The 23,836-nt window shown below is 33.3% G+C and overlaps 2 protein-coding genes across 2 annotated transcripts; both read right to left on the minus strand.

Moving 5' to 3' along the window:
* Positions 1 to 1,385: 1,385 nt before the first annotated feature.
* LOC140862443 (cytochrome P450 81Q32-like) lies at positions 1,386 to 4,108 on the minus strand. The gene is made up of 2 exons (XM_073265465.1): positions 3,245 to 4,108; positions 1,386 to 2,203 (listed from the first exon to the last, which is right to left on the minus strand). Exons 1-2 carry the CDS (start codon positions 4,106 to 4,108, stop codon positions 1,562 to 1,564), a joined length of 1,506 nt encoding a protein of 501 aa, XP_073121566.1. The 3' UTR covers positions 1,386 to 1,561.
* Positions 4,109 to 5,671: 1,563 nt separating this feature from the next.
* On the minus strand, positions 5,672 to 7,403 carry LOC140863889 (cytochrome P450 81Q32-like). Its single transcript, XM_073267662.1, has 2 exons — positions 6,478 to 7,403; positions 5,672 to 6,395 (listed from the first exon to the last, which is right to left on the minus strand). The coding sequence occupies exons 1-2, from the start codon at positions 7,351 to 7,353 to the stop codon at positions 5,775 to 5,777; spliced, it is 1,497 nt and encodes a 498-aa protein (XP_073123763.1). The 5' UTR covers positions 7,354 to 7,403; the 3' UTR covers positions 5,672 to 5,774.
* Positions 7,404 to 23,836: the final 16,433 nt, after the last annotated feature.

Raw genomic sequence — 23,836 nt, forward strand, 5'->3', positions numbered from 1 at the left:
GATATTTAGTATTTTGTAATGAGTGATAACGTGCTTTATGTGCTTATGTGGATTATATGATTGCATTCACTTATTTACAATTTTTCATAGCACGTTGAGCCTTGACTCCTTTGATTGCTATTGATATTGATCTCTTGAGATGTATTGAGTCATCGATGGAGCGAGTGACATTATTAGTGCATTCTTGAGTTAGCACGAGACCGAGCGGGTAGCAACCGTGCTCTCGATGCTACGTACGACACTCCTGATGACAACATGAGGCCGGACGGGTAGCTCCTGTCGCCCTCGATGCTACGTGTGTGGATTAGAAGTGATGATTCGAGGTCTGCTGCGTTTCTGGCACGGGTGGCCATTGAGATTATTGTGATACAATTATTTGGACTCCATTTGGTATCCTTTATTCTATTGATACCTGTCACGCATTGCATTGCATTGCATGTCATTGCATTGTACTTGATTTTATTCATGTCAGTTATATTTGTAGTAATTTTTATAGTTCGTCGTACTGGGGTCCGACCCCTGTTTTATTTTTATGTTGTGGTTGTTTGTGATTCCATAGCAGGTTATCCAGGGGGATTTGACACATCTGGTGGAGCGTCATCTAGTGGTACCCAGTGAGTCGAGCGTGGAGTCGAGTTCCCAGATATATGTATATATCAGTTTAGCAAGTTTTATATTTGCCGGGGTGATGCCCTGTGTATCTGTATCGATAGTTTTGGACTTTGTTTTGGATTGTTATTTGTGTGATCGAGTCTTGCCGGCTCTACATGTGTTTAGTCCTGGCCAGTGCGGCTATAGGTTTGTAAATTGGTGTTGTGTCTCTATTTTCGAGTATATATTGCTGGTTTTGTTGTACAGGTTTTTGGGATGTCCTATTTACGAATAGGTCATGACGAATTTTCTGTAGGCTCAAAACGCAAATTTTTAACTCGTTTTCGCTGTTTACATTAGTTAATCCTGGTTGTTTGATCATTAAATATTAAATCAGGACACGGGCTCTTTCAATATTACCCCCTAAATTTATACATACATAAATACGAGGACATATAGTGCTGGGATTGTCGGTGATAATAAGGTTTGTCAACCGTCAATGGTGCGGAAATGAATGTACCCCATCATGTGTGTTTTTTTAGTTCTAATTTGATAATAACTACCAAAAACTTGTCAAAAAATAATAACTAGCAAAAACGCACACACGTATATGAAAATTACATAAAATACAATAATTGAAGGAAAAATTTGAGTGAAAAAGATAACAAATGAGATGTTTTATGTTTTTTGATCACATAAATAAATTATTTTTGGATGAGGAGCACAAACCAAATATTACAATAGTGGAGATAAATGTGAGAGAGAGGTTGAGAAAGTGAGATGGTGGGCTTTATTCGAAATATATAGTCTTTTAACATACAGTTTTTATTCGAAATATATAGTCTTTACGTCGGAGAAAGGGAGATAAAGTATTTTTGGATGAGGAGCACAAACCAAATGCTACTTTCCCTTTTGTTTAACTTACGGTCTTTATTCGAAATATATAGTCTTTATGCTGCAAATAATTATTTCATCCTAAACTTGTGTCTTGTAGTATTGCTTCTTGAATAACCTCGTACATTACCTCTCTGGGCTTGCACATGACCTCTAATGGCTTCATCTTAGGCATCGACAGCCCCACACCTTCGTCCAACTCCACCTCTTCAATGGTGGTTCTTTCCCACTCAAAGCATTGAATGAGAAATCCTAAAGCCAATCCCACGGTTCGTAGTCCTAGACCCGACCCGGGGCACGACCTCCTCCCCATTCCGAAAGGCATGAACTTGTGATTGTACACCTGATAATTGCCATCAAACCTATCCGGATTGAAGACCGTTGGCTCATCCCACAACTTGGGGTCTCTATGTATCGCCCACGCGTTGATAAATAACGTCGTGCCTCTTGGAATGTCGTATCCTCCGACGACACAGTCCTCGGATGACTGATGGGGTACTAGCAATGGCCCCACTGGGAATAGGCGAAATGTCTCGGATATGATGCTGCCAAGGTAAGGTAGGTTGGATAAATCTTCTTCTTTGATCAAGCGACGAAATCCGATTCGAGAGTCTAACTCTTGTCTCGCCTTTTGCAAAACATGAGGATTGTTTACAAGAAGTGACATTGCCCATTCTATGGTTAAAGATGATGTTTCTGTTCCACCAACGATCAAACCCTGCATATTATGGATCAAACATGCATCCAATTAATCTTTGACAGTTGATATTTATATTTCATTTTGTGTTAATACTCCACGTGTAAAATATGTGTTCAATCACTCACAAGTGAAGTATAAATAACAGGAATTGGGTTGCCATGTCTGCCCTCGACGTTGGTACCCTACGTCTATATATGTTCATACAGACCACTTTTGTAAAATATTTTTGAAATATATTTTTAAAAAAGTATTTTTCAAGTATAATTTGTAGTAAACATTGAGATGTGATTTTTAATATGTTTAGAACTAAATATATATATTATATTATATAAAACAAAATATACCACTTTTTAATTGTAAAAATATTTTTTATAGAATTGTTATCCAAACTCGTGTGTATTTCTTTACAACTTTCAAAATATTTTATAATTTTTTTTTTCTTTTAAAAAACCTTTTATAAAAAAAATTTACAAGTACTTGTTCAAACTCCAAAGAGAGCCATATATTTTATAAGTTATTTTGAGAGCATATAAACTCTAGAGTGTTATTTTAAAAATATGTTGTTAAAGTGTTTGGATAAAATAAATCAAGAAAGTTTAAAATTCTTGATGTGCTTGATATATATTTTAAGAGACTTTTTTATATGATAATTATCAAAAGGACATAATAATATAAAAATATAACACAATAATTTCTTTCGAATATTTATATTATTGGTGTAATCATTGTTTTTGCTGCTATAATAAGATTAATATAGCAACCATAAAATTAATTGTGTTTAATAAAATTATAAATATTATTATTATTATTTCAAAAATAGTCATAATATATATTATACTCAATATCATAACTTATTGTTATATATTAATTGGTTTTATGTCGAAATATTAATTTTCTCTACAAATTAATATAATTAAGGCCGTCTCATGATCTGAAATAGATCCATTAACCCCAACTTTTTCTTCTTCCTAAAATTTTTTTTTATAACAAATCTTAGGAGCGAGCCAAAACGGATTTGAATATAGAACAAAAGAAAAATAGTATAAAGAGGAACTTTACCAAGAGAAGGGCTTTAATGGTTTGATCGGAGTAGAACTCCGGCTGGGACTCCTGTTGCGACAGCAAATGACCAATCAACGTATTCCTTTTCTCCAGGCGATGCTCATCCACCAAAATTTGGAAGAAACCATCTAGTTTTTTGCTTAAAGAAATCATCTTCTTCGTGGAACCTCCGTAATCAATCCACTGTAAAAATGGCAAGAAATCCTGTGGATTCGATGCCATAGCCATCTGAAATGCCTCGTTAATCAACTCAGAAAATCTCCTTTGGTCGCCCTCTGTTTTCCCGGCGATCATTTTAATCATCATATTGAAGGTAAATTGGGAAAGTCTGGGCCTCAGCACCACTTTCGAGAATATTCCATGGCGTGAAGAAGCTAATTTCTCGAGGCTAGATACCAGGTGCCTGGCTTCATCCTCTCGAATGCGTAGAAACGAGTTGAGGCGGGCCGGGGAGAGAAGCTCCTGGGCCCCAACACGGCGGAGTCTCCGCCAGTGATCGCCGTATGGAGCTCCGATCATGGTCGTGTGATTGTATGCCACGTACTTGTGCACGAGCTGATGAGGCCGGTTGGCGAATACGATGTCGTGTTTCGTGAGGCATTCTTCCACGAGATCCGGGGAAGACACCACCACGGCACGGCGAAAACCGAGTTTGAGGAAGAAAATAGGGCTACCGCTTGTTTGTGAGAGGTGGTGGAGCTGCCGGTGCAGCGGTTGCTTCAGTAGGTGTAGGTGGCCGATGATGGGAAGGGCTGCGGCGGGGCTTGGTGGCAGGCGGTGGCTTCGTGGAGCCAAGGATTTGTGCACGAGATAAACAAATAAAATAAGGAGAGGGGTGGTGAAGTAAACATTCAATTCCATGCTGCTTTAGTATAATTGATTAACCTTGGTGCCTTACCAGCAAACTTTCCACTCATATTTATTTGAAAAAAATTGCTTTTTTGGTGTTGTATGTTTGTTATTTTGCGATTTTAGATATTTCAGTTTTAATTCGCTATCTTTATTTTCTTGGCAATTTTAGTGCTTTTTCGGACGAGGCACCAATTCGCTGCTGACGTGTACAGTACCACGTAAGCATTTTCAAATAAAAAGGACCGAAATTGCCAAAAATCGAAACATGCAGAATTAAAATTGAAATATGAAAATATAAAGGTTCAAAATCTCAAAGTGACAAACATACATGACCAAATTTATAATTTTCCTATTTATTTTGTAGATCCAATTTGCTGCTTGAATTATATCTTCTCACTCCATTAATGAACTACTAAATTTGGACAAACAATGAAAAAAAAATAGAATAATGTTATATGTACAGAGAGTGTTACACTTTGGGTTAGACATTGTACTTAAAATTACATGATTATCCTACATACATTTTTGAAAGATTTTTTTCAAATAAAGTGTAAAAATAATTATATAATTTCAAGTGTAATGTGTAATCCAATGTATAACACTACATTTAGTATTACCAATGAAATATGCAAGAGTCATGAATAAATTATGATAAAATATATTAAATAATTGACATTTGACTTGTTTATTTTATCGTGTATGGACCCAGATGATAGCTACGGGTCCGTTTGGACAACCATTTTAAAAACATTTTTTTGTGTTTTTTAAGTTCAAAAATTTTAAAAACGTGTTTAGATAAGATTTGATACAATATTTTTGAATTTTTTTTTTAGAAAAGGTGTTCTTAAAATATAATTTTTGAAAAACAAGGCAGACATGTTTTTTTCCTGCGAGCCAATTATTATATTTATTTTATAACCCACCCTAGCATCTCCTCCAATTTACGGGCAAGTGGACCACATTTAGGTAGTGTTTGGGAAAGCTTCTAAAAAGCACTTCTCAGCTTTTCATTAACAAAATTTTGAAATTTTGTGAAATTTTGTTAACGAAAAGCTGAGAAGTGCTTCCTAGAAGCTCTCCCAAACACTATCTTAATCTGGCAGTAGGCCATTGTGAGCAGCAAATTTAAGAATTATTGGCTCTTGGCCTGAGTTAACTCAGTTTTCATGCGGAAGAAATGTTGAAAATGGTAAGACATGTAATTTAGGCAAGATTTATGAATATTTCTAGGTGTATTATTAGGGCTACACATTTCTACCAATTCATTTAGGTAAACCAACAACTAGTATGAAGCTCATGGTATATTCAGGTGTATTAATAAGTGCATTTTGTGTGCATTATTTTGTGTTATTTTTATATCTATTTTGTGTTTTATTGCATGTGTGTGTATTTCACTCTACGGGTTTTAATTTAATGTCAATAGAAATTTAATAAAAATTTAATGTCGCAACATGCTTCTCTACATCATAAAGACAAGAGATTTATAACTTGTGAGTATGAACCGTCGAGGGAAATTCTATGATATGCTGGTTCATGATAGTTATTCATATGATTTAGGTTGATGCTACACCGTTAATAATTACTACTACATAAACTTTCCAGAACTATAAAACTAGTGTACGTAACATACATGTTGCTTGTTTGACTATATACAATTAAGACTACTATAGCATTTTCAGGCAGATGACGAGAAAACATTGTGCAGCACTTGGCGTGCTTTGCATTTTGCCTCAAGCGGTATAGCTTTGGGCATAGAAATCCCAATCCCCTCGCTCAAATCAACCATTTCCTCGCTTATTCTTCGCCACTCGAGACACTGAACCAGTGACCCTACGGACAATCCCACAACCCGTGTCGCCAGACCATTTCCTGGACACGATCTCCGCCCCATCCCAAACGGCAGCAGTTTCGCGGCTCCAATTTCTTTACCACCTTCAAATCTCTCGGGATTGAAGCTGTCAGGATCATCCCAAGTCATGGGGTCTCTGTGGATTGCCCACGCGTTTACAAGCAAGATTGTTCCTTTGGGTATGTCGTATCCCCCGATCTTGCAATCTTCGGATGACTCACGTGGTACTAGTAATGGTGCTGCGGGGAAAAGCCGAAATGTCTCGGAGATTATGTTTTGGAGATATGGTAGCTTGCATACTTCTGATTCATCCACGAGTCGATGGTTTCCCACGACTCTGTCCAATTCAGCTTTAGCTTTCTCTAGCTTTTCTGGATGGTTGAGCAGAACAGACATAGCCCATTCTATGGTCACTGATGTTGTGTCGGTTCCACCAAGTAGCATCACCTGAGAATTAATTAATTGGAACAAAAACAAAACAAAAATCATGAAGTGGTTCTGTTTTAGGGAAAACTGCGTGCTAACTCACCATTATAATGCCTTTGATGATTGAATCCGTGTAGTACTCTGGCTGAGACTCTTGCAAATCAAGAAAATGGCCTATCATGGTGGTTTTTACTTTATCACGGCGGTGTTCATCGATCAATCCTTGCAAGAAGGCATCCATTTCCTTGCTCATCCTTTTTATACCTTTCTCTTTACCTTTGTAATCGATCCATCTCAACACCGGGAAGAAATCGGAAGGATTAGATACACCACCGTACCTAAAAGCCTCTTTAATCAGCTCGCGGTACTCCTTCGCCTGTTCATCGTCCTCGGATTCACCGAAATACCTCTTTCCCGCCACCATTCTCATGATGATGTTGAAGGAAAACTCGGACAAGAGGGACTTGAGTTCCACCCTGGCGAAATCATTCTGCGACTTCTGGTAGAGCTTGCGCAGAAGAATCTTGGTTTCGTCTTGTCGCATGGACTGAAACATGTTCAAGCGGGATGAGGAGAATATCTCGATCGCGGTGAGGCGCCGGAGATTGCGCCAGTGCTCGCCGTATGGGGTAGTTGCCACGCTTGTGTAGTTGTAGCCGATGTATTTGCCGATGATTAGACGAGGCCTGTTGGCTAACACTATGTCGTTCTTGGTGAAGCATTCCTCCGCCGCGGCAGGGGACGAGACCACCACCACGAGTCGGGTTCCGAAGCGAAGGGAGAAGATGGGGCCTAATTTTTCTGAGAATTTATGGTAGATTCGATGCATAAGCGGCCTGAGGAGGTGGAGGTGGCCTATTACGGGAAGTGCAGGCGCCGGACTCGGCGGGAGGTTTGGGTTTCTTGATTTTGAAGGGAAGATTAGTGGCAAAAGAAGAAGGAAGAGTGGAAGGAGGATGTAGAAGCAGGTTGTATCCATGGCTGATTTGTTTCTCTGTGAAAGAACTGTATGAAAATAACTCTACGATATGCAAAGTCTTATATTAAAAGGATAAGGAGACACACATTGTTGTCATTTAGCCATTCAGTATGGCAACTTTTTAAAAGACGTGTTCTTTTTTTTTTTTTCCCCCACAAAAATTTGTCGTTTCGTTTGTATTTCAAAACAAATAATTGATCTACTTTTATATTATCTTTTCTTATTCATGACTCGTTTTTTTTTTTTTTTGGATAATTTATGTAGCCTATGATACTACTGTTATAGAGCATGACTCGGTTTTTTTGGATATCCGCTAAGCCAAATCGTTTGTGGCCAAATTATATTTTCAAAGACAATGAATATATATATATATATATATATATGAAATTATGAAACTAATGATATAAGGGTGGGTTTCTTGTAAGAGGGATCGATCTATCTTATATTTAAAATGAAAAATAATACTTTTAATATAAAATTTTTCATGAGTCATATCGGATATGAGACCATCTCACAAAATTAATATTGATCGTTTCATACGAGTTTTTATATTGATATAAATATAATATATATTTATTATACTACTAAAAAACGTGCACATGCGTTGCACGTGGGGAACATACTATAGATTAATTAAAATTCGAAAAAAATTAAAACAAAACTCGAGTAAGACAGTCTCACGAGTCAAATTTGTGAGATTGATCTTTTATCATGTTTTATTAAAATAATTTATAAATGTAAATCACAAGAAAACATTGGTTGAAAGAAATGATTGCAAATTAGAAAATTAAAAATTCTAAAAAGATCATATCAAAACGATAAAAATCACAATAAAATGTTGGTTGCAAGACATTTTAATTGAAACACATAAGTTAAAATAGACGTGAGATTCTAATGCCTAAGTGCAATAGAGTTTCTTGAGATCTGTCTATATTTGAGTGTTCTAGCTAGCCATATTAGCGAGGACTAGCGAGAAGCATTGTGCTACTGAGGTCGTAATGAAATTGTGCTCAGTTGCGAGGCTCTCGACTTTTACGAACTAACGACAGATGAAAGATAGACCCTAATACTTAATAGTTATTAGGAGTATCTATTGGATTAATAGAAACTTTAGATTAAAAAAATAGTGATATGATGTTAACTTAGATTTAGGTTGGGGCTTTATGGACTTTGTGCTACTAAATCAATTTTTTAGAGATATGTAAGTATTAACTGAGATATCCAGCTGGGTATGTATTTTTAAATCAATATTATTTGTCATATGATGCATATTATCTTGTAATATATGTATGACCATGTGTTAATCACGTTGAGACTGATGTCCCTTGAGATAGTTAGTTGGGTAGAGTCTCTCAACTCTTGTTTCTTGTAACCGTGACAAATTAATTTTATAAGATATATTTCTTATTTAGGTCAGACATGAAAAAATATTAATTTTTATGTCAACGGTATTTTTTATTTGTAAATATGATCAAAATATTGAAAATCAAACCATATTATATAGGTGATATTTGTATAAATATATAATTTTCTGACCACGTGCTGAAAAAAGATATTAGAACATTAGAAACTCTTAAAAAATATACATATTATTTAAACATAAAAGAGATTATAAAATTATGTACTTAAAAAAGATATATCACAATAATCTTGTAACATGTTTTTTTAAAGTAATTTATAAATATAAAACCACGACAAAATGTTAGATAAAGACACTTTTATTTAAACATACAACTTCTAGTCAATGTCATAAGCCAATGAATTACAGATTTAAAAAATTAAAAACTCTAAAAAAAAATATCAAAATGATTTGTTATCGTGTTTCATTCAAATAATTTATAATTGTAAACTACAATTGGTTGAAAAAAACTTTTATTTAAAGACATAAGTTCAAAGAGATGCGAAATTTTCGTTCTTAAATGCACATTCAAAGGTTCCTGAGCCATTTAATCTATTTTTAACTCTTTATATTCATATTATCGAGAATCAGCAAGGACCAAGGTGCTACCGAAGTCATAGCGAAACATGTCTTAAGTTGCGGCATTTTTTACTTATGTGGACTAACGACAAATGGAGTTATAGTCCTGAATCCCTTTCTTAATTTGGAGTTTGGGAGTAGCTATTGGATAAACATGTACTTATCTTTAGGCTAGGACTTTAGACCCTTTTTTCTTAAACCAGTTGTTTAGATGTACATAAGTACTGATTGAGATATCAAATTGAGTATGTATATTTTTTGTTGCATTTTTATTTTTTACATTATTAACAGTCATATGATGCATGTTTATCTTGTCATGTTATATGTGAACATGTGTATCAAGTTGAGCCTGATAACCATTGAGATATTCAGTGGTGTAGTGTCGCTCAAATCTTGTTTTTTGTAACCATGTGACACCCACTGGGTACATATACCAGCGTGTGCAACCTTACGCATGACAAATTTAGTCCAAGATCACAGTTAGTGTGTGTAGCACCCATTGGATTTTTGAAGCAGCATGCTCATACTGGAAATTACTTTACTCTAAACACATGTTCCAATGTTTGATCCTTGATTACTAGAGTAGTCATACTTCATGTATTGCATGTAAACATATGTCTTAATGGATTATAAACATACATGACGATTTCACTCACGTCCCTGTTTCTATCACGAATATCATATTCGATGAGATAAATTGCAAGTTATCTATCTAGGGGAAAACAATAAAAAAAATTAACATAAAAATAAAAAATTTGACCAATACCGATAAATTAAAAAATTTAAACAACAAAAAGTATATCACGTTAATTTTTTATCATATTTTATTTAAGTAATTTTTAAATACAAACCGAAAAAAGTTATATAGGAATAAAAAATTTAGATATAGGAAATCAAACCACATGATGTAGTTGATATTTTTATTTAGATATATAATTTAAACATATAATTTCTGGTTAATGATCATAAGTAGAATAAGACTAATAGCAAATTAAAAGCTCTATAAAAATGAATATAACTTTTTTTAAACATATAATTTGTGGTTAATTTTTGAAAGTAGAATAAAGAGATTTTTGAATTATAAGATCTAAATTTCACATTCAGAGGTTCCTGAGCCATATTTAAGTGTTTCTATTCATATTATCGAGAACCCGCAAAGACCAAGGTGCTACTGGGGTCATTGCAAAATTGTTCTCAAGTTACGGCATTTTCGACTTGTGCAGACTAACGACGGATGAAGTTATAATCACGAATCCTTTTCTTAATTGAGACTTTGGGAGTAGATGTTGGATAAGCATACACTTATCTTTAGGCTAGGACTTTAGACCATGTATTCCAAAACCAGTTGTTTAGATGTGCATAAGTACTGACTGAGATATCAAGTTGAGTGTGCATATTATTTTTTTGCATTGTTATTTTTTGCATTATTAATAGTCATATGATGTATATTTTTCTTGTCATGTTAGATATGAACATTTGAGTATCATGATAAACCTGAACCCTTGAGATATTCAGTTGAGTAAGGTCCAGGGGCGGATGAAGGGGGTGGCAGGCCTGGGCTGTAGCCCAGGCCTGCTTTAGTACATGTAGATATATATCTTGTTTTTTAAACCAAATTTTTTATGTTTTTAGCCCAAATTGATTATAGCCCAGCCCATATTGATTTATTATTTTTGACATATTATATAAATTTTATAAATACATTGATATTTCAAAAAATTTAGTCACTCCTTATTTTATATCTGGCTCCGCCCCTGGTAAGGTCGCTCAACTCTTATTTCTTGTAACCATGTGACACCCACTGAGCACATAGAGCAGCGCATGCAAACTTACCATGAAAGTTTTAGTCCAAGATCATAGTTAGTATGTGTATTGGATTTCCGGAGCAGCGTGCTCATACTGGAGATGCCTATAATCTAAGCATGAGTTTCAATGTTTGATCCCTGCTTACCAGAGTAGTCATGCTTCATGTATTGCATGTAAACATGTATACTAATAGATTACATGCATGAAGATTTCACTCACATACATGTTTCTATCACGAACATCACATTAGACGTTACAATTTTCAAATTGTTCAGGAGGTGGATCAATGTTCATTCGATTGCCAATGCCTAGGAGCAGATGTTACCGATAGTTCTAGTTTAAATATATTTATGTTATTTTGTTGTAATTCGATTGATTTATATAATTCATTCGTAATTTTCAGTTATCTTCCGTTATTTATATGTTAATATTTTAATTAATTTAGTTACATGCTTATCAAGTGATTGGTCGTTGATCCAGGTAGGATGACATGTAAATTAAAAAATTATATACAACAAAAAGTATATCACATTAATTTTTTTGACCATATGTTTTAAATACAAACCGTAAAATTTTAGATAGAAATAAAAAATTAGATATAGGAAACCAAACCACATGATTTAGTAGATATTTTAATTTAGATATATAATTTAAACATATAATTTTTGGTTAATGATCATAAGTAGGATAATAGAGAATTAGAGGCCCTGAAAAAAGAAATGTAACTTTTTAAAAAATATAATTTGAGCTTAATTTTCGAAAGTAGAATAAAAAGATTAGTGAATTATAAGATCTAAAATACACATTCAAAGGTTCTCGAGCCATTCAGTATATATCTAAGTGTTTCTGTTCATATTATCAAGAGCCAGCAAGGACCAAGGTCCTACCGAGGTCATAGAAAAACTGTTCTCAAGTTGTGGAATTTTCAAGTTATGTGGACTAATGACAGATGAAGTTATAATCTCAAATTCCTTTCTTAATTGGGACTTTGACAGTAGCTATAGGATAAACACACACTTATTTTTAGGCTATGCCTTTAGACCCTATGTTCATAAATCAGTTGTGCACAATAATGAATGAGAAAATAAAAAAAACAAATAATAAGTAAAAATATTAACAATGTTACCGAAGTAAAAATTATTGGTAGGAAAAAATTACTTAAGAAAATAATTTTGAGCTTTATTTTTAAAATAATCAATGAATTTAAAATAATGTATGATAACAAAAACAAAAAAATAATGCACAACAATTAATAAAGAAAAAAAAAAGAAAACAATCAATAAAAAAAGCAATAATTAAGGGTACCAAAGTAAATTCACAATGAAAGCTACATATTTATAATATAATAATAGATAATAGATATGTTATTTTGTTGTAATTCGATTGATTTATATAATTCATTCGTAATTTTCAGTTATCTTCCGTTATTTATATGTTAATATTTTAATTAATTTAGTTACATGCTTATCAAGTGATTGGTCGTTGATCCAGGTAGGGTGACAAGTAAATTAAAAAATTAAATAATTATATACAACAAAAAGTATATCACATTAAATTTTTGACCATATGTTTTAAATACAAACCGTACAAATTTAGATAGAAATAAAAAAATTAGATATAGAAAACCAAGCCACATGATGTAGTAGATATTTTAATTTAGATATATAATTTAAACATATAATTTTTGGTTAATGATCATAAGTAGGCTAATAGAGAATTAGAGGCTCTGAAAAAAGAAATGTAACTTTTTTAAACATATAATTTGAGCTTAATTTTCGAAAGTAGAATAAAAAGATTAGTGAATTATAAGATCTAAAATACACATTCAGAGGTTCTCGAGCCATTCAGTCTATATCTAAATATTTCTATTCATATTATCAAGAGCCAGCAAGGACCAAGGTCCTACCGAGGTCATAGAGAAACTGTTATCAAGTTGTGGAATTTTCGAGTTATGTGGACTAACAACATATGAAGTTATAATCCCGAATCCCTTTCTTAATTGGGACTTTGACAGTAGCTATTGGATAAACACACACTTATTTTTAGGCTATGTCTTTATACCCTATGTTCATAAATCAGTTGTGCACAATAATGAATGAGAAAATAAAAAAAACAATTAATAAGTAAAACAATTAACAATGTTACCAAAGTAAAAATTATTGGTAGGAAAAAATTACTTAAGAACATAATTTTGAGCCTTATTTTTAAAACAATCAATGAATTTAAAATAATGTATGATAACAAAATCAAACAAATAATGCACAACAATTAATAAAAAAAAGAAAAGAAAACAATCAATAAAAAAAGCAATTAATAAGGGTACCAAAGTAAATTCACAATGAAAGCTACATATTTATAATATAATAGATAATAGATAATATATTATGTAAGAGACCTTTAGTTGGTATATTGGTATGTCAACAAAAATATAAAATAAAATAAAATAAAAAAAAAAGCACACCATAAACGTCTCCCCTCCACTATCTCAATTTTTTTTTCATTTTATTATTTCACTCATTTTTTTAAATTTTTATATTTAATATATAGTACAATCATTTTATTTAATAATTTTAATTAAATATAATTTTATTATAAAAAACAGATTATTTAACATGGAATGATCCAACATGACGCTAGTAGTTATTTAAGTCAAGTGGTCGACTAGTTGGATTACAAATACTTATTATTAAAAGATAAAAGAGTCAGAGTCGGAAGTGTGACGAAATCAATGAGCTAAACGCAGAACCTTCTAATGGTTCCTTTTGAAATGACATCTATTTTGCACATATAAAAATTGTAATTTTAATCCAATTTGAGTTTTAGTTCTGCAACTCCTTGATGTTTTATTCTCCTCAAATAATGCAGATTTGTTTTTGGTTTTTGGTTATTTTTTCACCCGAATTGATCCAATAAATCAACCAAATATTTCTCATTTTGCACTGATACTTTACTACATGACTCTTATAACGAAAATATATTATACACATTAAATCTATTTTTTTTTTTTAAAAAAAAAATAGCAAACAACCGGTTTTTCTTCCCATTTTGGAATAGTTTATCGTTTTTGTTTTATTTTTCTCATATATTTTTGTTCAATTTTATTTTAATATGAAATATTAGTTTTATTTATTTTTATTTTTTTAATAAAGTAAGAATCCGTAGTTGCTACCTTTCGGTGCACACTGTATAAACTCCAGACTAATGCAATAACATGCAAATTACGCTAATCAGGTAAACTGCACTAAGCAAGTCCTGCGCAACAGGTCCAAACGCACTAAGCAAGCTCTGCGCAATAGGTTATTCCAAAACGATGTTGACATGGGGAATCGAATTCCGAAACTCTGATCAAGCATTCATTTATTCTACCAACTTGATGCCCCTGGAGACGTGTAATAATAGTTTATTCCTTATACAGAAAGTCAGAAACTGTGTTGAAGAGCACGAATGTGACGTTCCGTATTTTTCAAACATGGTAATAAAAATAGTTGCGAAAAATGGTTGGGAAAATTTTTATAAACTTAAAATCATACAACGAGTGCATCACACCAATTTCAAAAGAATTTAAAATCTAAATCTTTAACAATAAAACTCGTGACTCAGTGTTCACGAAGTCTAAGAAATACTGATGCAACCCTATAACAAAGACCATTTAAAATACGGCACGTCAAAACTTACTACTAACATTTAAATATGATGAGAAAATGTGAGTTACTGTAAATAAACTACGTAGTTAAAATAATCGAGGAACTCACATAACAAATATCAAACTGAAATGAACATTTAAAAAAGACTAAACATTTGAATCCCTCTAAACTCAACATTTAAAAGACTGACAATTTAAATAAATTAAATCATTACTTTTAAACATCGTACATGAAATATTATAACAATATGACATAAATAAATATAAGTAAATCTTTCTGCTTTAAATACATCAGAGCTTCTGAACTGTCGTGTCATGCAATGTCTTCGCCTCTTGGACTCTTTAGCCGTGCTACCAAAACTTTTTAAATCAAAACTGCTAAGATCTGCACCATTCAAGTATAGCGAGTCTAAAGGACTCAACAAGATTAAAATAAGCATATTGATATCATTATAGCTTCAAAATACTTTAAACTTAATATAACTTAAACATATATAACATGATACCTTGAACTTGAAGCTTAAAATCTTGAACTTGAACTTCAAAACTCATAAAAGATGCAAAGAACTTAAACATAGATATCAACTTACTTAACTTTAAATCTTGAAAGTAGACTTCTTGCATTTCCTCAAAACTTACCATTTCATTCTTAAATAAACATTTGGACTTAACATCTAATGAAAATCATGCAACTTGGACAAACATCAAACCATTAACATAACAGAAAAACTTATTATTTTGGGGTGATGAATTATGTGAAATTGTGGCAACCATCATAATGGACACATTCGTAGTTTTCGTTGATCAACAAGCATTTTCTTTCTTTTCGGAGGCCCCTCCGGAGCTCATCCCGAAGTACCTAACCCGTACATTGAGCCATATTTGGAAAGGTTCCTCCTGAGCCCAAATCGGAGTACCAGTCCCCCGTATTGCCACCACAAAAACACATAAAACATCAAAATATTTTCGTGCATCAACATATCATATCATCATGCTTCATCATCTTTTATTTCATCATAACTTAGCATTCATCATATGTAAGGCCCGAAAATATTAAATTATTAATTATGGAATTTGAGAATTAAATTTCATATTATGGGCTAATATTGATTTGAGAAGTTATGGAAATGATAGATTTAATTTCCGAGCCGAAAATATTAATTTGAGAATTTTACGGGTTTTGGGAAGTAAATTCCGGGAATTCTTAAATTAAAAGAATAAATATTCGATTTGAATATTTATGGAATTTAAGATTAAATTCCACGTTTCGGGAATTAATATGATTGATTTTGACGATGAAACCCGATCAGAGACTGATTTAAAAATATCGAAGTTTGAAGGGCTAAAATGCAAAAGGCCGGGATTATTCTATTAATCCGAATTTATTTAATTTTAATCCGAGTATATTTAATTTGAGAATATTTAGAGTTTCGGTTTTAATTATAATATTCTTAAATTATTTTGGATTGAAATTGAATTAAAACGAAGGCCGAGGACTGAATTGCAATTAATGAAGACTTGAGGGACTAAATTGCAAACGATGCAATACATATCTGAATTTGAATTAGATAATCAGCATGTAACGTTTATTATTAAGAGAGAATCAAAAATCCCAAGAACAGAGCTCGAAACATTTTCTTTTCTTTTGATTTTCGATATTCGAAACCCCGTGACTTTTGATCCGCTCGTCCGATTTCAATTCCGAAAGATGTTCTTGAATCCTTGCGACGAGGGCTTCGATCTCGTGTAATTATTATGATGTGTTTGATAGATTTAAAAATCAGTTATGAGCAGAGATCAGAACTTGATGTTAGTTTTGTGTTCTTGAGTTTGTATACAAGTTAATATCGAAATCGAATCGAATATTGCGTATTGAATGAACTTTCTATGAATTGCAGCCTGTATTTAATGTTGATAACTACTGGTATGAAGAGTAGAAGACTGTTTTGTTGAATTGAATATACGAATGCTTGGAAAGGAAGTTAGATTCAAATTAGATATTTCGTCGGTTATCGATTTTTAATCGCTACGCCGTCGATTCGTGTTTTTGGACCGTTTTGATAGCCTATGACTGAGATGAGATGTTCTTTTAGATGTTATCGATGATATAGCAATTTTAATTCTCAGTTTCAGACTAGTTTCGAAGGCTAACAACTCACGGCTCCGAGTTGTACCGAATAAGAAGAAGTTGAGATTTGAAATGATTTTGAATAAAGTTAGATTCATGATTGTGAACTGAATTTGAAATGATTGAATAGAATGAAGATTTATATGAATGTTTTGATGCTATGTTTTAGATTTGGAGCGTTCAAAACAGAAGAAATACGAAGGTATAATGACGACATCACGAGTTAGGGACTTTGAAACTCAAGAATGACTATTCTTGAGTTGGCCCGCAAAAACCACATACTTGATATGTTTTGATTTATGTTTGATGTTGTCGATCCATCTCAGGTAGTGGATCTTTAAGTTTGAGTCGATGTAAGAGTATATTGAATTGATTCTATGCCAAGGTTGCGGTTAACCTTATTTTCTAGCCCGAGAATGGCTACGATAGATGGATATCCATGTCAAGATCGTTTACGAATCTTGATGGCAATGAAGTGATATGAATCAGTTCTTATTCGAAGCGTTATTTACTCCATTTGTTGAGTCGAGTTTAAATAGAGTCGATATGATTTATTTAACGCTTTTGATATGTTGGTTATATTGAGATAATTCTCACCGGAGTTTATCCGGCTGTTGTTTTGTTTTGTATGTGTGCATCACAACAGATGGGGCAAAAGCTAGCCAGAGAGAACATGGGTAGCTCGAGAGAGAGACATAGCACGTGGTGACTCGGGTTTAAGATTAGCGAGATAACATGTGGTATAGATCTTACCGAACATGTATAGAATGATTTAGTTTTGTATATTCTTTGAGTTGGCACGTATTGGTTATTCTTGAGATCTTTCATATATTTAGATGTTTAGACCAATGATTAAATACTTGTACTTGTCTAGAGTACTATTAGACTTGAATATACCTGATGTTGTATAACTCAAGGATTGAATAGTATGCATGGAATTGATGTATGAATGATTATGGATGCATTGGTTCAGTTTTAAGACTTGGTATATGCTACCCATTTGATGTAATAAACGCATGATTTGATACTTGAGACTTCATACATGTATACATGCATGTTCTAGAATTGATAAACCAAGATTTGAGTTGGTATTTGATTGTTTTGGATCACATGATCAAGCTTGACAACAAAATGCAATCTGCAAAATTTTCTGGACACAGTGCCCGCTCGATCGGGTGAGTACGTGCGATCGAGCGCGGCCTGTGATTTGCAAAAACAGATAACCGAGCATGTTGAGCTCGCTCGATCGGACGAGTTCATCCGATCGAGCGAGGTGTTATCTTAAAAAAAAAAGAATTATGCTCTTGGTTTATTATTCTTAATTGTTTGATTAATTGTGTTATTAATCATTAGTTGCCCTAAGACGAGATTAGCAACCCGAGGTCCCCACATCATATCATATCATTTCATTCATTATGAAGTATCATTGTTTCATCGTAACTTCCGTCATAACTTTCATTCCATGAACATAAAACGTTACTCGATCATGCATGTCATAGATGATAAAAATCATACTTTCATATCGAACATAGGTTTTGTAGCGACCCGACCCGGATCTACTACCTATTCAGAGTTAAGAGCATAATTAAGCATGCATTAAATAAAATCGTTGCGAAAGACTTAAATACAAATAAACCGGCGGAATACAACTGGCTAAACAAACTCGATTATACAACCCAATCGAATCGAATTTAAATAAAACCTACAACTAATCCTGCTGTCTTCAAGGTCACTGGCTACTCCAGGCTCCTGGTGCTCAATCCTGCACTACACTTGCCCCGTTGAATAGGGTGTCCAGATATACAGAAAAGACTGGACGTGAGCTCTAAGCTTAATACGAAAGCACGGATAAACATACAAATATGATGCATGCAAATGACAGGGTATCCATATCTGGGATAACTGTATACAACTACTCAGACTGGCGCCTGGGATATAAGCTCGTCACATCGAGGTATCTAACCACTGTGTGCGACCACTTATTCCCGAATCACGGACGCGGACCACGGAGTCCTCCAGGTATCAGTACCTAAGGGTAATCGATATCAAACGTCCTAACAGGGCTGAGCAACCCTAACTGGCTCATCTCGAAAGATATACAGATGTTCAGGCACAAGATGATATGCACATGCCGCATAACAATAATAACATGCAAACACATAAATGCAACATATAAGCATGCATATCCGCTGGCAATCTCAGTCAGTACTTACGTACCTTTCAAAGACAGTCCTAGTAATCCCACTCTAGGTTCCAAGCCTATCATCAAGTCTACAATGCAAATACCCATGCATCATTCAATAAGCTCTAAAAGCCTTAACTAAGCTATTGCATACTCCTAAATAATTTAAGGAGACCATAGCTATACCTGCGTCCGTCGTCAGCCCACTGATTGCGACTATCCCGCAACTAGGGGTACACCCCTACTGCAGCTCCACAGCTTCGAGCACTGCTCCGCTACTGTGTCAGACACTGTCTGACTATACTAAAATATGTTCCCTACTCCAACTCTAAAATAAGAGTACCCAAAGCCCTAAATAGAGCCTTGCAGGCGAAGGAGAGGAACTCGGAATTGGCAAGAAATGAATGCCTCGGACCTTATATTTATAAGCATCGATCGGAACCTCCGATCCTCGATCGGAATGTCCGATCATGCAATCGGAGCTTTCGAACATCCTCATCTGCCACGTGTCAAAATCTCACTGGTTGACTTCGGATAGGGGTGATCGGAGCTTCCGATCCTGTTCGGAGCTTCCGATCAACCATACGTCATGGATGACGTAATTTTATCGGAGCTTCCGATCACCTTCGGAGAATCCGATCCTAACTTCGGAGCTTCCGATCTGTCTGACCCTCCAGACCATTTCTGATCATTTTGGATCTATTTCCGGGCTCCGTTAATCCATTTAAAAGTCTCCTTAATCACGTTTTACTAAATCTAACATGATCACATGATAATTACTCATTATCGTTAATTCTGGATATGGGCCACTACAGGTTTCATGAATGAAACTTAGACATGTATATGCAACACATAACGTAATCCATCTACGTAAGTCGTTCTTTTCGTTCTTGAGTTAAAACTTGAAACTTTTTGCATAGGAACTCTTAAATATATTTTAGAAGCCTTAAGATATCATAACCATGAATTTAGGACCCTAAAATAACATAAATAAAAATGTAAATCCGAAGGTCATGCACGGGGGCGCCACCTTTCTGGAGCGGTCGCGCGTGCTTTACGCAGATTGGTCTGCTTGCTCATTCTCAAACTCTATTTTTCAATACCAATTTGGAATAGTGGTAAACATGAAAGTTGTAGCCCTTGATCTTGGATTTTCAATGCCGAAAACCTCACCTTAATTGGATATTTTAGTAAAACGTTATGCTCATTCTCCCGAGATGTGTCACTGCCGGAAAGTCAAACCACTCGACACACTTTGGGAAACTTTTGGCAAATCTTTCAAAATTATTTTGACAAAACTCAAAACATAAAAGTTGTAGATAAATAATCTAACTTTCAAATAAAATTGGCCTCATGGCATTTGGATTAATATACTAGTCGTGATCATAAAAATTGTAACCGGTGTCGCTAATCCGATGCTACCAAACACATGTCTCATTTCAAAGATTTAACTCAAACTAACTCAATACTTCAAAATATGATATTTTTTATTACTCTAACTATATACTTTAATTAAAACATATCTTAGAACCTCAGGAAATCATCAAAACTAGGGGTGAAATCGGGTCGGGACCCGTCCCGTAACCCCCTTACCCGATTTCCGTCCCGATAGGAATTGGGATATTTTTTTTCTCCCGATCCCGCACCCGAGATGTGTCGGGTCGGGAGAGGGTAATCCCGAATAATATTTTTTTAAAAAAAAATTCTAAGAAAATATTTTTTTGAAAAAAATTTATGAAAAAAATCAAACAATTTCTTAATACATTAGAAATAAATTAAAATTTCTTTATATATAACCATTAAAAAACTAAAACATTTTTTTAGTACATTACAAATAAACTAAAACAACTACTTGATTAATAAAAAAACATATAATTATTCATAATAATAAAAAAAACAAAATAAAAAATTATAACTCAATGTTAATATTAAAAAATATAAATATAAAAAAATTATATGATATATAATTATAAAACATTAATATTAAAACATACAATTAAAAAAAAATTATTTTTTTAATTAAAAAATATTATTAAAAAAATTATTTTTATATTCGGGTCGGGTCGGATCGAGAATCCCGTCGAGAAGGGTTGTCTATCCCGATCCCGATCCCGACATTGATTGGGTCGGGAAAAATCCCGAACACTCGGGTCGGGAAAAGTTCGGGACGGAAAAAATTCGGGACGGGAACGGGTTGGGAATCGGGACGGGTCGGGATTTTTGTAAAATTTGCCACCCCTAATCAAAACTTTAAAATTATAATCATGTATCTCTTGAATCAAACTCAATAACTTGACAAGAACGACTTATGCTTCACGATTTCACACCATCACATAACATGCTCTTCAAACCCTTAAAATCAAAACTTCATGCTATTGAAATTCTTGAAAATCATGCATACATATCTCAACATATATCTTTTCATATAAAAATAATTATATTTTGAATGGTGGTTTCAAAACCTTTAAAATTGTACTTGCCTTCGTTATTTGAAGAACGGAACTATCTTGGACTTTGGTAGAGATATAACCTTACTCAAATGGAATCGAGACATGCTCAAAGGGTAGCCGAAAGAAGATGAAATCCATAAATTGGTTCAAATGTTCCTAAGCTCAAAATAAAACTTTTATATGGTGAGAAGACATCAAGAATCAAAGGTAAAATATAAGAAGAAAGGGAATAGAAAATCTGTGCAGAAATAACTTACAAGAAGGCTTCAATCTAGGCAGAAACGACCCTCAAAAATAGCAATTCATGATTCAAATCGAAGCTACGGACGTAAGGAAGATAACCCTTCAAACGGATTGAAGTTTGAACACCGGATGAAGAAGTTATGAGAATAATACGGCAGCTGCTCGAAAACGAGCTGAATAAATGAAGATTGAGGAGACGAGAGAAGAAGATGGAACCGTGTATAATAATGGAGAAAGGGAAAGGAAATGAGAACAAGGGAACAAATAAACATGAGAGATAATGGGGTGGGGACCCGGGTAGATAGAAAGGATAACGATCATTTAATATGTATCATGTGTTGACTACTTAAAAATACAGTCAGAATACATCCCGACTCGGACTGATAAAAACACTAACCCCCAACTCGAACATTAAAAATATATCAATATTATAATCGAAACGCTCGTAAAAATATACTCTTCGATCTCATGCATAGGTTAGTCTCGTTTTCTCAGTCCAAGATCAATTCAATTATGAAAATATTTAAATTATTTAGCAAGACATAAAAATATGTTAGACATAAATATATATTAGGTATATAACTAACATCAAATAATTTAAATCATAACTTTACACTTCATAATTAAAGTTCATAAAACCCTAAAAATCATTTAACACAATAAATAAAAGTATATTTAAACACATGAATATCAACTTTTAAATCATTTATACAACACTTTATAGCTTTTTAAATAACAATATCATTTAAATAATAAAAAACAAAATACAATACTTAAAATTCATTTAAAATTCCTTTAATAAATCATGAATAGATTTATGAATTTTCCGAATATTACAACGAATCTCAAATAAATAATATTTAATAGGTTTAGTACTTTTCGGGAAAAAAAAAAACCAACTATAAATCAATTAATGTAATATACAAAGGAAAGGATTACAGATTACCTTAATTTGTTTTAACAAATATTTTCAACTTTTAATCCATGTTGATTCTATGCTCTAAATATCCCCAAGATTTTTTGGGCATTTTCTTGTTTGATTTCAGTTAATCAGATACATACATATCTACAATGAAAAGTAATAATTTTGACATAAAATATATATTTTAATGTATCGAATCAAATATATATCTACTTCACAAAATTGACATGTGAGATCTTCACGAGAGTTTTTGTGATGATAATAATAATTGTACCATAAAATTTTCTTTTAATTTGAGTTTCATCGACTTTTCCAGTTTTGACTATCATCATAATTTCGCAAAATATCGCCACTAATTTTTCACCAACTTTTTAAAATATGTACAATTTATGGACAAAAATGCTCACTATATGAAAACAATATATATATATATATATATGAAAAAAATGATTTTTTGGGTCCATTAATTTGTTTATTGTTTGATATATTTTGGTTGATTAATTGTTCAAAGTTTGGTTTTTGTATATTTAATTGTCGGCTATTTTCGTCTAATTGCTAATATGACAGTTTGAAAAAGTCACGACATTACTTTTGGTGTTACGGAATATTTTGTGGCGACCAAAATACACGAAAATAAAAAATTATTATAAAAAAAAAATTTGAAAAATTAGTAGATTAAAACCAAAATTGAACTAGTAAACGAACAAACCATTTTTCCTATATGCAAGGAGTTAAACTTAAAATAAATTTTATTTAAGATGTGTGGTCAATGAATCTCTCACATAGAAATAGGGTTAGAAAAATTATCGAAATTCTGACCCTTTCCGAATTTTATATCATTATCGTTCCGAAAAAATCTTAATCCGACATTTTCCAGACCTAGAAGAAAAGATTCATCTATTTTGTGACAGTCAGAGTGCCTTGCACATTGCAAGAAATCCAGTCTTTCATTCCAGGACTAAACACATTGGAGTTCAATTTCACTTTGTTCGGGAAGTAGTAGAGGAAGGAAGTGTGGATATGCAGAAAATCCATACGAAGGATAACATAGCTGATATTCTGACCAAGCCAGTGAGTACAGAAAAGTTTGAATGGTGTAGATCCTCAAGTGGCCTAGCAGAAACGTAAGCA

The sequence above is a fragment of the Henckelia pumila genome, chromosome 4 (assembly GCF_033568475.1).
Source record: "Henckelia pumila isolate YLH828 chromosome 4, ASM3356847v2, whole genome shotgun sequence".
NCBI lineage: Eukaryota > Viridiplantae > Streptophyta > Magnoliopsida > Lamiales > Gesneriaceae > Henckelia > Henckelia pumila.

Bases quoted from the DNA above. Each gene is read 5' to 3' on its own strand.
- LOC140862443 (XM_073265465.1), bottom strand. From the start codon at position 4,108: ATGGAATTGAATGTTTACTTCACCACCCCTCTCCTTATTTTATTTGTT. The intron at 2,204-3,244 runs GTAAAGTTCCTC...CATAATATGCAG, and splicing joins CCATTAAAGCCCTTCTCTTG to GGTTTGATCGTTGGTGGAAC.
- LOC140863889 (XM_073267662.1), bottom strand. From the start codon at position 7,353: ATGGATACAACCTGCTTCTACATCCTCCTTCCACTCTTCCTTCTTCTT. The intron at 6,396-6,477 runs GTGAGTTAGCAC...ATTAATTCTCAG, and splicing joins TCATCAAAGGCATTATAATG to GTGATGCTACTTGGTGGAAC.